The following is a 13,974-nucleotide window of genomic DNA, read 5'->3' as shown; positions in this document are numbered from 1 at the left end:
CTGGGGCCGACTGAACAACAAAAACTCTCGAAATGTTCACGCTCTTCGACTTACAGATAATTACTCCAACAATTGTTTTCGGCACATTGCCTATCTAAGCCCAGAAGTTGAATGACGACACTGCATGCTTCGTACCTTATCTCACTACGTAATCTCACAGGGTACGAAAATACATCCCCAGGGACAAAATCACGTGACCTTCCCGTTCCTTCCATCAACACGCGCCAATATTTTCGCGTCACCTTACCAAGATAGCTTGGGAGGGTCAAACAGCTCTCCACCAAACCGTCTACAACCCCTTCTGCCACTTGGTCTAGCTTGCCTCCCGCCAACATCCCGCGACGATGGCGGAGATCAAGATTGACGGCAAGCTCTTTCACGAGCGTATCACACACTTTACGAGCGCCTGGAAGAATGACAACCTGCGCAACCGCGATAACGACGATGGCGGCGTCTTTCGCAACGCCACCTCCATCCTCATCATGATGGGCAAGGTCGAGCAAGTCCCGGAACTACACAAAAACAATGCCATGCACGTAAGTAGTGGGCTATAGAGAGCACCTTCTGTCCTCCCAGCCTTCCTTGCCGATGGGCTGATTCTTCTATGATGTTATCTCGACGAGAGCTGACATGTTTCTGCACAGTTCTGGCTTCTCGGCTACGAGTTCCCCACCACCCTGATGCTCATTCTACTCGATACCATCTACATAGTCACAACCGCCAAGAAGGGTCAGTTCCTACTCGCCTCATTGTCCATGTCAGATGGTCATATCCCCGCTAACTAGACGTAGCCAAGCACCTCGAACCCCTCAAAAACGGGCGTTTTCCAGTCAAGATTCTTGTGCGCGGTAAGGACGCAGAGCAAAATGAGAAGATTTGGACTGAGATTACATCGGCCATCAAGAACGCGGGCGTAAGTTTGTGTGCTGCATAGAAACCACGACCCCCGAAATCCATGGACCCCATGGCTGATTTTTTTTTATCTCCTACGCAGTCCAAGATCGGTGTCCTGCCCAAAGACACTTCCAAGGGCCCCTTTGTCGACGATTGGAAGAAGTCGTATGCCGATCAGTGCAAAGACATCGAAGAAGTCGACATCTCGCAGGCCCTCTCCACCGCTGCCTTCTCCATCAAGGACGAGTCGGAATTGCGAGCCATGCGGACGGCCTCCAAGGCATGTGTCGGCCTCATGACGCCTTTTCTCCTCGAGGAGATAACCGACATCGTGGACGATGACAAGAAGGTCAAACATAGCGCCCTCACCGACAAGGTCGATAAGAAGCTCGATGAGCAGGAGTGGTGGAAGACGGTGAAGCTGCCCAACGGCACCCGGCTGCCTTCTGATCTCGACCCCTCCCAGCTGGATTGGGTCATGGGCCCCACTATACAGAGCGGCGGTCAATTCGATCTTCGCATGGGCGTGGAGAGCAACGACGAAAACCTTTACCCCGGCATCATCGTGGCCAATATGGGCCTACGGTACAAGTCGTACTGTTCTGCCATTGCCCGTACCTATCTCATGGACCCGAACAAATCCCAGGAGAGCACCTACAGGCTCCTGCTGAACATTCACAACATGATCATCAAGGAGATCAGGGACGGTGTTGTCGCCAGGGACGTCTACGGCAAGGCCTTGTCCCTGATTCGAGCCAAGAAACCGGATCTCGAAAAGCATTTCCTCAGAAATGTCGGCTTCGGCGTTGGCCTCGAGAGCCGAGACTCCACCCTACTCCTTAGCGCTAGGAACACGAGGACTCTGAAGGATGGCATGACCCTGGTCGTTACCACGGGCTTCTCTGACGTCGAAAACCCCCAACCGCAAGACAAGTACAGCAAGAAGTACTCCATGCTGCTCACCGACACGATCCGTGTCACTTCCGGCGACGCTGTCGTCTTTACCGGCGAGTCGCCCACAACTGCCGACGCCTGCTCCTTTTTCTTCGAGGGCGAGGAAGAGGCCGTGGCTTCGCCCAAAAAGGAGAAGAAGGATTCCCGTGTCGGAGCCGTTGCCACTAAGAATATCACGTCCACGAGACTGCGATCTGAGCGCAACGCGCAGCCCGACGAGGCAGCAGAGCAGAGGCGCCGGGAGCACCAGAAGGAGCTTGCTGCGAAGAAACAAAAGGAGGGCCTGAAGCGGTTCGCCGAGGCGACGGGGGCACAGAACGGCAAAGAAGTGAAGAAATTCAAGCGCTTCGAGTCCTACAAGCGCGACAACCAGCTTCCCGCCAAGGTTCGAGATCTGTCCATCGTCGTGGATATCAAGAACAACACCGTGGTGCTTCCAGTCATGGGCCGTCCGGTCCCCTTCCACATCAACACCATCAAGAACGCTAGCAAGAGCGACGAGGGCGAATGGTCATTTTTGCGTGTCAACTTCCTGTCGCCGGGCCAGGGTGTGGGTCGGAAAGACGACCAACCTTTCGAAGATGCCACCGCCCATTTCCTCCGAAGCTTGACCTTCCGCTCCACCGATGGGGATAGATACGAGGAGATAGCAACTCAGATCTCCAACATGAAGCGTGATGTGGTCAAGAAGGAGCAGGAGAAGAAGGAGATGGAAGATGTAGTGGAACAAGACAAGCTGATCGAGATTAGGAGTAAGTCTTTTTTTCCCCTGGGGGTTTCCGATTCTTTTTTCCAATTTGGTGCATGGGCCAAACCGTGAGACGGACTTGCGTCGCTGACATGTCACTTCAGATCGTCGACCGGCTGTGCTCGATAACGTCTTTATTCGGCCAGCAACCGAAGGCAAGCGGGTTCCCGGCAAGGTGGAAATCCATCAGAATGGTATCCGCTACACATCGCCCCTTCACGGCAGCCAGAGGGTCGATATACTCTTCTCCAACGTCCGCCATCTATTCTTCCAGCCCTGCCAGCACGAACTGATTGTGATAATACACATTCACTTGAAAGACCACATTGTATGGGGCAACAAGAAGAAGACGAAGGACATTCAGTTCTACAGAGAGGCCACGGATATCCAATTCGACGAGACGGGCAACCGGAAGCGCAAGTACCGATACGGCGACGAGGATGAGTTTGAACAAGAGCAGGAGGAGCGTCGCAGGAGAGCCGAGTTGGATCGCCTCTTCCAGGGCTTCGCGCAGAGGATTGCCGAGGCGGGCAAGAACGAGGGCATTGAAGTCGACATGCCCCTGCGCGATCTCGGATTCCACGGCGTCCCGTTCCGAAGCAACGTCTTCATCCAGCCGACCACGGACTGTCTGATGCAGGTCGTCGAGCCGCCGTTTATGGTCATCACGCTCGAGGACATTGAGATTGTCCACCTGGAACGTGTTCAGTTTGGGCTCAAGAACTTTGACCTCGTCGTCGTGTTCAAGGATTTCAGCCGCATGCCGTACCACATCAACACGATCCCCGTGGAGTACCTGGACGCGGTCAAAGAATTCATCGACTCGTCCGACATTCCCTACTCCGAGGGCCCGCTCAACCTCAACTGGCCGACCATCATGAAGACGGTCACGGCCGACCCGCACCAGTTCTTCGTGGACGGCGGCTGGTCGTTCTTGCAAGCCGACTCGGACGACGAGGACGGCGACGAAGAGGACGAGGAGAGCAACTTTGAGCTGGACGACGACGAACTCGACGAGGCGTCCGAGTCGAGCGAGGAGGACTCCGACTTTGGCTCCAACGTCTCGGACGAGGACGACGAGGCCGAGATGACTGACGAAGACGAGGGGGAGGATTGGGATGAGCTCGAAGCCAAGGCCAAAAAGCGAGACCGCGACGGCGGCCTGGACGATGACGAGGGCCGCGGCAAGAAGAAGCGCAGGCACTAGACGAAATCGGTCATCTTGACTGGGATTGACGGGAGAAAAGAAACATCGTACTCGGGGGAACAAAGACTTGGGAACCCTTTTTATGGTTCGGCCCTCGTTCGAATTTGGAGCCTGCCTGCCTATTTCGCACGTATGTTATTATGTATTGTACCAATTTGCCATCTTCGGGGGACAGGACGGAATGGAAACTTTTTCTTTTTTCTTATGGGAGGTCTGGGTTGAAGGAGGAAAAAACGCGGAAAGCAGGTTCACAACCTCCTTTTTTTCTTTTACCGCTTCCTTTCGGTTCGGCTTTGGGGTTGGAGTGGCACAGAAGGCACCTGGCCTTCTTCATGGAGCTTCTTTATTATGCTAGGTATTTAATTGCAATCACAGGATCATCTTTCGAGATGTGTTCCAGGAGATTTTCGTGTAAGTGCCCAGGGCGTTTTCCCGAAGGATGTCATTGTCAAAATGCCAGTCGGAAATTCTTTGGGATGCAATGCCTCTTATCGAGACCAGGCCCAAGACACAATCTAAGAAAGCCATGTATTTCTATTGAGGTCGTGCCACGCCCAAACTCCAGGCCCAAGCTAAGAGACTACCTACCTACACAGCGATGTTGGCGAGGGTTTGTTTATAATAGGTAGATACCGCATCCAGCCCACGCGACCCGAATGAAACCAGCCAAAACGAAAAGAAAGAAGAAGAAGAAATAAGCATGAAAAGGAAGGAGGAAAAGGAAAACAGAAGCGCAAACAAGCTTAGGAAGAAATGTTGGGCAAGAAACATAGCCCATCCACCGAGAGGGAAGCTGAAAGGCCAAGATTCCAGCGGGTGAACGTCGAGGAGGTTCAGTTGTAGTCATACACACACACACACAAGTCATTCGATTCCCAATTCCCAATTCCCCTACTCATCCCATTCCCTGGCTGTCCCTTCTCGAGGTTGCGCCCGGAACCCCTAACGGCCAGATAAGGGCGAAAAAGGGGAGATGATGCGAGGATCCGATCTGGTCCCCACCGTGGTCGAGCTTCCGGAAGGGCCCCTGGAACTGGAAGCGACAGGGGAAGTGTTCGGGCTCACATCCGAGATGAGTCGCCGTGACTCTTCGCGCGCCTCCTAAGCCTCGCTAGGTCGTAGTTCGCGGCCCGAAGCGAATGCCGTGTTCTGGCCTCCGGCCTGGCCCTGCTTCGCGCCGGGGGCGTTGTTCCAGGAGAGGTAAGTATGGTCTCCCAGTTTCCTACGGCACGTGTTAGGCTGCTGAAACCAGGGAAACCCTTCAGAAAATGCGCCATGGGAAGAGCACGAACCTGGGTTTGAGGAGATGGGTGACGGTGAAGATGGCGCCCAAGACTATGCACAGGCCGCCGACGACAATGTAGGAAATTCCCAGGAAATTGTTCCGGCCGCCCATCACCGTCCGCGTGGAGATTACGATGGACTTTGTCCCCTTGTATTCCAGGGTCGGGAAATCTGGTCGATCATATCAGCTTCCCTGCGTCCGATCAAGCCGATGACCCAGCCAGATGAGAAAAAGAAGACGAAACAAAAGACAGTAAAGGGGTAACTCACTGTCCGTGACGTTAACCGTGTAGGTACCCGCCCGCATCGGCTCGTCGTTGTTCCTCTGGTACAGCTTGCTGAACTCGGGCAGACCGGCAGTCCGCATCCAAACCTGGAAGGCCTGCCAGTCGCCCAGGTTGGGAGGCGGGTTTTCCGTCGTGTAGTTGGGGAAGGTCACATGCCAGTTGGGCGGCGGCATGACGTCGCTGGGTTTGTACTTGGTGGGGCCGTAGAGGTCCGCGTCCGAGGCCCAGGCAATGTCCGTGTTGTTCTGCATCTCGTATACGGTGCTGTTGTCGCTGGAGCCTTGGACGTTGTGCATCAAGGGAGAGGTAAACGTGTCGTTGAATAGAGAGTTGGCGATGAGGCCGCAAGGGTAGATGGGCTTCTGGTGCTCCTCGTCCCACTTTAGGGGGTCGCATTCCGATCCATTCACCGCGCTGGCGCTCTCGGCGTCGCCCTTGAGCTGCTTGGGGAAGAAGGACGAGACGTATCGACGGTGGTTTTGATAGAAATTGGTGAGGTGGTAGTAGAAGAGAACGGGCGGACCCATGTCCTCCGGAATGGTGAACTCGATTTCGCAGACCGTGGCATCGTATTCGAGACCCCAGCGGGGCTTTGTCGGAACATTCTCGATCCGTCTCCATCTGGCCGATCCTGCGCCGCTGTCGCTCTTGAACGCCGTAGAGATGCGGTCACTTGACATGTCCACCAGATCGTTGCCCAAGGGCGCGTCGTTCTTACACCCAGTATAATCGATCCGAATTTCTTTGACCTGCGCAACGACGTTTCCGAGTTAGAAACGGCCACATAAGACACATGGAGGGAATTATAGGATAGGAGGAGCCGCCATCGAACCTCGGAACTCGCGTATAGGAGCAAGCCCCCAATAGGGGCAAATATGATTCCGATAGTGAAGAACAGCGGCAGGACCGTCTTTGGTGTCAAAATGGGTCTTTGATCGTTAGTAATGTCTTCCCTTTTTCACGAAGCGCACTTGCGACAACTCCAGCGTGACCCGATCGAGGGAGACTTACTGCCATGCCTTCAGCCGTTGTTGCCGAAAAGCGGTATCTAACAGGGAAAATCATCAGTCGGGACGTCCCAGAAGTCCTTCCCCTTCCCATTGTTGTTTGACGCAAATTGTATCGCCGTATCGATTCAGACGGGGAAAACGCTGCTCTCTCCGAGCCTTCTACTCACTGGCGGGACGACGGCTCTTCTTCTTCTCGGGTTGTTTGTCATTCGATTCGTTCGACTGGATCGAACCGGGGCGGCCCACGCCAGGCGGAGACGCGGACATCGTGTGCAGTCGTTTCACGATGATGCGCGGATGAGGGTCGCGTTCGTTGACTTGGAGGTGAAATTGGGAGAGTTTGTCTCGTCGTTGTCTTGAAGCATGGACGGGGGAGGCGTCCTCCAGGTATCCCTGTACGTACGGATAACAGGTGTGGCTTAGTCCGTCTTACAGCTTACGAAGTACGTGTTTCAAGTTGGGGGATGCGTGGCTGAGCAAATAAGTGGATACGTATTACAGCCTGTGGGGTCCATTGATAAGATAAGGACTACAGTCATCACGCTGTGAAGACTACTTCGTAGAGGTGAAGACTACTTCGTAGAGGTGAAGACACCGAATTAACATCACACCCCTGACCCGCCTTGGCATATTCCTAAGTCCATGAATCACATCCCTCCGAAGATATTCACCACTCAAACACCAAGCATACAGAGCCGTCGATTATATTTGCAGGACAATCCGCAAATCGATGTGACTCGGGGATATAGCGTCCGCCTAAGTCTCCCCGAATGGCTTCGACCTTTTGTTCGTCAGCCGTCTCTAGACAGTCCGTTTCGGCGACTCGTTTATATTCAGTGTCGTCTTGCTTCAGCATCGCGGAAAACAACCGGAAAACAGACTGCTTCTTCTGATGGAGAGTTGGGTCGAAGAGAAGGCGTATGTGGCATTTGAACGCAAATCAATTTTAAGTGTTGATTATTACTTGCTCCATAAGTAGGACGCCTCTCGAGGTTGTCCAATTGCTCGACTCGTTGGTGTTCTTTTTCCAGTCCTCGACGGCGTGTACTGCTTCAATGATGCCGGTATTGTCATTATCACCACCACCAGAACAGTTCCAGGCCAATCATTGTCATTGTCGAAACGGAGGCTGGAGCCGGTCTGATGAACGTACCCAAGAATCACATTCACTTAGGCGCCGTGTTTCTTCCGGAGAAAAGCGTTTCTGATACACAGGACAGGTCAATAAAAATATTGTGTGCCTTTTCATGTCTGAAGTAAGTTTAAATAATACAAAAACCACCAAAAATGCGAAATGTCGTCGTCGAGATCGTGAGCGCGTCCCTGATATCCATCACCAGGCTGGTCATTTTCCAGTGCAGAGCCAAACCCGAAAACCAACTTGGCCGAGAAATGCGAAAGCCGCCGGCCAATCCCTCGTAGCAAATACATCACCACCGCGAGACCGAGCACTCATTGCTCTTCCGCTAGTGATATCATGGTGAAATCGTAGTAAACACACGACTGGCCCGCCGACCAGCCTCCCAAGGTCCCGCGCTCACATATGCAAAGGTACATGTGAATTATTTGTTGATATGTTTCTCGTCATCAGACGAGCGGCCACTTTCGGACGTCTCCGTCTTGGAGATGTCCTCACCGGATTCCTCCTCGTGAGGACCGTGGATGGACTCTTCGAACACCGGCTCTGGTTCGTTCACGTCGAACTTGGTTTTGAACTCGCGGATGTGGTGAGCGAAGGTACTGCTGTTGGAGCGGCGACGAGGTTTGGCAAAGCTAAAGTCATCTTCTTCGTCGAAAACCTCTTCGCCAATGGCACCCCTGTGATGGAGAAAAAATGGTGTTAGCTGGGCCCGTGCCTTTATTATGACATGCGAATTCTGGGATGGAACCGTCAATGAGTGGGAATTTCTTACCAATTGCCCCGTCCGCCGCCTTGCTTCTTGATTTTCTTGGGGTCGGTACCCTCAAAGCCAGACTTGCCAAAGTAGCGTGGGAGATACTCTTGGGGAGCGGCCGTGCCGTCGGCCAGGCCGGCGTGGTCACGGTTGTTGTACTTGTGCGAGCGAGTCACTGCAAAAGGAGAAATCGCAAGCGTCAGCTGGAAGATTCAACCCATCGGTAAGACTGACAAGGGTCGGCGACACCGGGACCAACATTGGAATGCTTAGATCCCATGACGATCAACGGCATACAAGTGCAGTTGCGAGGGAATGGAGTAGAGGATGGACAGCAGGAGGGGACGATCAATGCCAGGTGACACAATGGTGTAAGGTGGCGATGGGTTTCAGGTGCGGGGGTAAGTAGGCCAAGTGCTCACTTCTCCCGAGGCACCCATAACTGAGGGGAAGACTCACTGTTTCTGTCTGAGGCTGTTGGGGGGTCGAGTTGGGAATGTGAGAGTCGAAACAGAGAGGATGGTTTCAACTTGTAGAATAGGTGCGAGCTGGTAGAGAATTGGTGGTTGTGGTTGATATAAGGGAGTTGTATTGGTCTGTTTGCACTTGTTGTGGAGGCTGGTCGAGATGGTGTAGTAGTATGAAGTGATGAATGGATGAAGGGATGAGGGACAGAGCGTTAAGAATCGAAGGAGGAGCGGTTAAATATGGGAGAGGAGGGGAACCGACTAGACTGATAGACACTATAAGTGTAGATTGGGGGTATGTATACGATGACAAGATGGGCGAGATGGAGATGGTTAGTGGGAACTTCTGGGAGGAGGCAGCTAGCCTAGGGGCTTTTAAAGGGGAACCGGGAGGTGAGATGGTGAAAGACTGGTGATCCGCAACCTATCACATCGCGCAGTCACCGGGTACGTTGCCGAAACAATGCATAAGGAGTGCGGGAGGGGAGGCGGTAGGTACTCCGTAGTCCATCTCGATGTGACGAGATGCTTCGAAGTACCTACCTGTTTAGGTACAGAGAACTATTCAGCGTCTACAACGTAGGGGCAGACTGACGAGACGAGAGGCGGCGATCGCGTGACCTCACGCAACGAAGCTGTTTGTGGTGCGACTGGGTGACGCGGTGGTCCTAACCTTGTCCTTTATCGGCCCAGACCTCCTTTCCCCACTCTGCAGGAGTATTCGTACGTAGCCTTAACCAACATGTCGCATTTACCCAGTACGAATCCCGGTTTTTCTTTCTTTGTCTACCATTTGCTTAATTTGCGTTTTACGGTACCAATTCCTCATTCCAAACTCCCCGCCCAATCTCTGAGCAAACGACCTCATCAATTGATGCTCATACTCTATACACTAGCAACAGAGTCTGTGGGGAGACTCAGTCCGACATACCGGTAGGTACTGTCCTGTATGTACTGGCAGGTAGTGGAAACTTCTCGGTCTTGACTGAGGGAGCAGGTGACGCAAATGGCTCCACCTCAAGCCATGAAGGTACCAGATCGGCTTCAGCTCGTACCTAGCTCGTGGCAAAGAATGCGGGGTAGTGGGTACAACGTACACGGACACCCTGCGCCGCTAGCCCGGTACATCGTACCCTTTGCGGATTCACCCGCCTGGGGAGGTACCTGCCTACCAATTGACCCTTGTTACACGAGAGGTGGGAACGGGGATGCCTGGAACCTTGACGAGTGGCATGGGAGTCTGCCTGCATCGTGCCTGCGTTTGTCTGCACTTTTGTTTATTGACCTAGACGCCAATTGATCCGATGTACGAATAAACAAATGAAGGTTCACGTTCACTTTGCTATCGATGGCAATGATGCAATTTCGACAGCTCAAGTTGAAAGAGCCGCCAGCTCAGCGTACCACGTCTGCTCCCGCCCCTGATCGCCTTCCAGGGGGCCCACTTCTACCGCCTCCTCTCTCATCCTCTGTCAGTGGCTACCTAGCTTCCATCATCTTCTACGAGGTAGGATGCAGCGGGAAAGTAGCTACACGTGACCATTTTGGCACTTCCGGGGAGGAACCGGAACCGGGTCCGATTGTCGGTGTCATCTTGGCAATATGACTCTCGCCCTGCCAAGATACGAGTCAAATCACGAGAAAGACATATTCCCAATCGAGGGACTGGAGTTGAAGGTTTCAGGCATTGCTGCCTTCCAGTAGGTACTGTACTTGAGTGGCAGTGAATTCACTTAAACAGCTACCGGTCACCTGACCTGCCAGCCCCTGACGATGAGGACCGGGACGCCCCGGGATCCCCGGGCTTCACAACGGAGGTATGGATCTTCCCGATACATACCCTTTCTTGCTCAGCTTCCTGAAAAGACCCAATTGTTATCCTGTCTCTTAAGGTAGTCCTGGAGAAGGACCGAGTCGCTCTGCGACGACGACCGCCATCCCGACGCCATTGTGTTCACCATGTTGTCATATGTATACTCGGACAAGGATACATTGCATATTTATGTAGGTGGCTAAAATCTATAGCAGGTTCCAACATCAAAGAGGAAGAACAAGCGTGCTTGTTAAGGTGGTAATGCTAACATACAACTTGGATATCCACGACGTCAATCATCACGTATAGCCATCCCCAGACTCATGGCGGGGTGGCCAATACGGCACAGTCAGCCCCATCCATCCCATGTCGTGAAACATGCTGGATATGCCAATATTCTTCTAGGTGGCTCCGCAGGTTTTGAACGGCTTTTAACCACCAAGGCGTATCGTATCCTATGGCGGGTTGTTCAGAACGCGTCGGTATCTTCGCATTGCGACTGTACGTAAGACGGTGCCACATAGGCCTCACGTACCCCGTCGTGCCGCGAAGAACCCAGGACAAGTACCAGAGCCAGCTGGTAGTTTTGGCTTTGGCTTGACCACATCGCGGCTCATCATCTTCCTGCCGTCACCGTGAGCACAGAGGCGGCAACCGAACAACGCCTCTACATCGTGTCGACAAAATGTCTATATGGCTTTGCCGGGCCGACTCAGGTATCGCCATCAACCTGTATATCCGGGCATATTTTGGAACAGGAACGCATCCGAGTGGCCCTCCAGCACAGAGCCTCCGGTCGAAGCAAGCCCGGCGTCTACCAGTGTCGTCGACATGTCGTACATGGGCATCGGCGGCTGGATCCCGTCGTGGGCGGCGCGGAGGCCCATGTACTGTGCATAGAGGGCGGAGTAGGCCTGGCCTAACGCAATATTTCTCCGTTCTTGCTCCGAGAGCATCTCTTCGAGGTCCTTGATTCGCTGATCCTTTCTCTCGCGGTACGCGCGCTGTGAGGCTCGATTTTGCTCTCGTCGTCGCTGCGAAAAGAGTTAGACATCTGAGTAAACCCAAGGAGCTTTCTTCTCCTGTTCCATTCCTCTTCTCCTCCCTGGTAGTTTCTCCGGGGACAGATGAGGGCCAGAATCCACGACGCCAGACAGACGTACCGAGAGCACCGACGGCGGTGCGTTCTTGTAGCGATTCTCCCGTTTCTTTTTCGGCGCTGGCTTGCTTTCTGGCGTAGACCTCGGCGAGTCTTGCAATCTGTGGGCAAGCTGCCTCAACGGCCCCGACTGTTCGGACGGTGTGGGAGGTTGCGGGGAGTGTGATTCTCGTATTGAACTCGTAGAGCCGGGGTAAAATCTCAGGCTCGCCATCAATGCGTCCGCATCCGAATGGAATGTCGTGTCAAACTGAGACTCATAACAGTCAGCGCGCGTCATTCTGCCACCTTGCCGCTGGACGCAGCCGTTCCCTGCAATAATGGAACTCAAGGCGCTTTGCAACGGCGTCTCAACTCACATGTGATGATGATATGGGGCTGGTGACGTCCTGTTGGAAATTGCTCTCGTCGTAGTAATAGTACGACGAATCGGATTCCGAGAAATCGCTGACGTCTCCCATCTCAACGGTATATCGTTTCGTCATGCAAAGCTGAGTGTCTGTGAAGTTGATCTTCTTTTGCGTCCTGATACTCGATGTTTATGATTTGGCGCGCCGGAGTCTGAGGGCAGAGAGTGATGGATAGGAATACAATATGTGACTCGGTCAACAGGATGGTAGCAGCCTAAATATATCAGACTGACCGTCCCCACATGAAAGGCGGAAAAGGATGATATGTCGATTCCGATCTGGCTGTGCCTGACCCTCCGCCTCTCCAGGGTAGTACAATGGCGAGAACACGACCCCTACACCCTCTTGAGCCTGGGTTCAGCTCGCTATCCCACGCCGATGGTATGTGACGGCTGACGGGTGGGAGAAGAACGGTTGCACCCCCCATCGCTTGCCAACCACGACCGGTCAACACGGGAATGAGAGATGCATGAAATCACAGACGAGGCAGATAGCCAAGGAAGAACTCACCTTCTTCTCACTTGCATTACGACAGCCTTACGCTAGCTCAGGGGGGTTTTGTTTCTTCGCACGACTGGACGGGGCATCCCGTAGCTGGAATGGTCGCATCGGGAAGAACCCCTAGGCCAAAGAAGCGGCCAGAGTTGCGGTTCTGGCTGGACGAAATGAACCCCCCGCCCCTTACACCGTCGTTTTCGACTGGCCGGTTGGAACCGGGGCATAGTGCATGCATATGCAACGAAGGGCCCCGTCCAGGGGAACACCGGGTCCAAGTCCATTGGGCCCTTTCACCGCTCAGAGTCATAAATTCGAAAGCCTGGACATCTCAGATGTCGTAGCCCGATCACGTTGAACGGCGTCGTATTTATCTCGTATTTATCCAATAGACACCTTGCAGAACAGACTGTATGCAATAGCAGGGCTTAGGTCAAGCGTCATGTTAGCGATGAGGTCATATCCCGTCGCTCCTAATGCGTACGAGGCATGATTCCAGACGAACGTGATGAAGGTATACTGTGTCTGTTGTCGTAGTTCACAGAAAGCTGTTTAGATGACCAGAATGCAACGAGGGAGGGGTTATGCCAACCATATTAACCAGCCGTACCTGTTGATATGACAGCGGCCCGGCGAAGCGCAATAGCGCGCGACTTTCAACAAGTCGGTGATTACTTTCAGGATAACGCAATGTCTAAATGAGCAAGTCGTTACGGAAGAGACACGTAAGAATCAGTTCAAGGACGCTCGCTTTCTCTCACTCTTCCGGTCCAAACGTAGGCAGCAGATGTACTGTCTGCAAGCGACTTGACCCCTGCAAACCTCAAAATTCTAGACTGTATCGTGTCGCCCGTGATTTGAAATCAAAAGCAGGGATTCGCGCAACTTTCGACTCGAAAAGCGGCCGTCGTACCTGTCTACGCCGAAGCAGATGGGACAGGCTGAAAAGCGGCATAACATACAGATTGGGAGGTCCGGCATTTGCGTCAAGCGGGTCGCACCGGAGCCGTGTAGTCGGCAGATGGGGGCGTGGGCGGATGAAAAGCAGGGATGTCACCATGCGTAAATCCCGACATTTGGGAGGCCTTTTCGCTGCGCTCTCGCAAAACTGTAGGTTCAAATTTGCGGCCCCCACAGACGGTGGACGCCCCTCCAAAGGGAGTGAGCCTAACGAGGCGGCTCCCGGATCTGCATGTGTAGAGACGCCATTGAACCCCCCCTTTCCATTCTCCATTGCCTAGCATTAATGTGGTCGGAGCCGAGTTTGTCTGTCCCCCGTGGGTTTGTCGGTGCTCTGCGAAGGCGCGAATAGAAGAATACTCTTTGTCTTGGCCCGTCATCTTCGATTGCG

At 53.4% G+C, this 13,974-nt stretch overlaps 5 protein-coding genes across 5 annotated transcripts; 2 read left to right on the top strand and 3 right to left on the bottom strand.

Annotated features, from left to right (window-relative positions):
- The first annotated feature begins 267 nt into the window (after positions 1 to 267).
- On the top strand, positions 268 to 4,213 carry ACRALDRAFT_1075151 (uncharacterized protein). The gene is made up of 5 exons (XM_071018338.1): positions 268 to 536; positions 645 to 729; positions 792 to 913; positions 995 to 2,600; positions 2,701 to 4,213. Exons 1-5 carry the CDS (start codon positions 345 to 347, stop codon positions 3,801 to 3,803), a joined length of 3,108 nt encoding a protein of 1,035 aa, XP_070877667.1. The 5' UTR covers positions 268 to 344; the 3' UTR covers positions 3,804 to 4,213.
- ACRALDRAFT_207784 (uncharacterized protein) lies at positions 3,886 to 4,879 on the top strand (the record flags this gene model as incomplete). Its single annotated transcript, XM_071022319.1, has 6 exons — positions 3,886 to 4,049; positions 4,117 to 4,194; positions 4,264 to 4,413; positions 4,577 to 4,634; positions 4,668 to 4,729; positions 4,816 to 4,879. The coding sequence occupies 6 exons, from the start codon at positions 3,886 to 3,888 to the stop codon at positions 4,877 to 4,879; spliced, it is 576 nt and encodes a 191-aa protein (XP_070877666.1).
- Positions 4,241 to 6,737, bottom strand: ACRALDRAFT_1040590 (uncharacterized protein). Its single transcript, XM_071015191.1, has 6 exons — positions 6,552 to 6,737; positions 6,386 to 6,422; positions 6,207 to 6,303; positions 5,358 to 6,123; positions 5,096 to 5,258; positions 4,241 to 5,025 (listed from the first exon to the last, which is right to left on the bottom strand). The coding sequence occupies exons 1-6, from the start codon at positions 6,649 to 6,651 to the stop codon at positions 4,905 to 4,907; spliced, it is 1,284 nt and encodes a 427-aa protein (XP_070877665.1). The 5' UTR covers positions 6,652 to 6,737; the 3' UTR covers positions 4,241 to 4,904.
- A 1,209-nt stretch (positions 6,738 to 7,946) lies between these two features.
- Positions 7,947 to 8,768, bottom strand: ACRALDRAFT_1080392 (uncharacterized protein; the record flags this gene model as incomplete). Its single annotated transcript, XM_071019009.1, has 3 exons — positions 8,514 to 8,768; positions 8,298 to 8,454; positions 7,947 to 8,202 (listed from the first exon to the last, which is right to left on the bottom strand). Exons 1-3 carry the CDS (start codon positions 8,572 to 8,574, stop codon positions 7,947 to 7,949), a joined length of 474 nt encoding a protein of 157 aa, XP_070877664.1. The 5' UTR covers positions 8,575 to 8,768.
- Positions 8,769 to 10,724: 1,956 nt separating this feature from the next.
- Positions 10,725 to 11,524, bottom strand: ACRALDRAFT_1061788 (uncharacterized protein). Its single transcript, XM_071016476.1, has one exon. The coding sequence runs from the start codon at positions 11,513 to 11,515 to the stop codon at positions 11,285 to 11,287; it is 231 nt and encodes a 76-aa protein (XP_070877663.1). The 5' UTR covers positions 11,516 to 11,524; the 3' UTR covers positions 10,725 to 11,284.
- Between the last annotated feature and the right edge of the window lie 2,450 nt (positions 11,525 to 13,974).

The sequence above is a fragment of the Sodiomyces alcalophilus genome, assembly GCF_042370955.1.
Source record: "Sodiomyces alcalophilus JCM 7366 unplaced genomic scaffold ACRALscaffold_2, whole genome shotgun sequence".
In the NCBI taxonomy this organism is placed as follows: Eukaryota; Fungi; Ascomycota; class Sordariomycetes; order Glomerellales; family Plectosphaerellaceae; genus Sodiomyces; species Sodiomyces alcalophilus.
This window is presented reverse-complemented; position numbering and strand designations above follow the sequence as displayed.

Coding starts and splice junctions, on each gene's coding strand:
- ACRALDRAFT_1075151 (XM_071018338.1), top strand. CDS start 345: ATGGCGGAGATCAAGATTGACGGCAAGCTCTTTCACGAGCGTATCACA. Junction 914..994: donor CGGCCATCAAGAACGCGGGC/GTAAGTTTGTGT, acceptor TCTCCTACGCAG/TCCAAGATCGGTGTCCTGCC. Junction 2,601..2,700: donor CAAGCTGATCGAGATTAGGA/GTAAGTCTTTTT, acceptor ATGTCACTTCAG/ATCGTCGACCGGCTGTGCTC.
- ACRALDRAFT_1040590 (XM_071015191.1), bottom strand. CDS start 6,651: ATGTCCGCGTCTCCGCCTGGCGTGGGCCGCCCCGGTTCGATCCAGTCG. Junction 6,124..6,206: donor TCCTATACGCGAGTTCCGAG/GTTCGATGGCGG, acceptor GTCGTTGCGCAG/GTCAAAGAAATTCGGATCGA. Junction 5,259..5,357: donor CACGGTTAACGTCACGGACA/GTGAGTTACCCC, acceptor ATGATCGACCAG/ATTTCCCGACCCTGGAATAC.
- ACRALDRAFT_1061788 (XM_071016476.1), bottom strand. CDS start 11,515: ATGCTCTCGGAGCAAGAACGGAGAAATATTGCGTTAGGCCAGGCCTAC.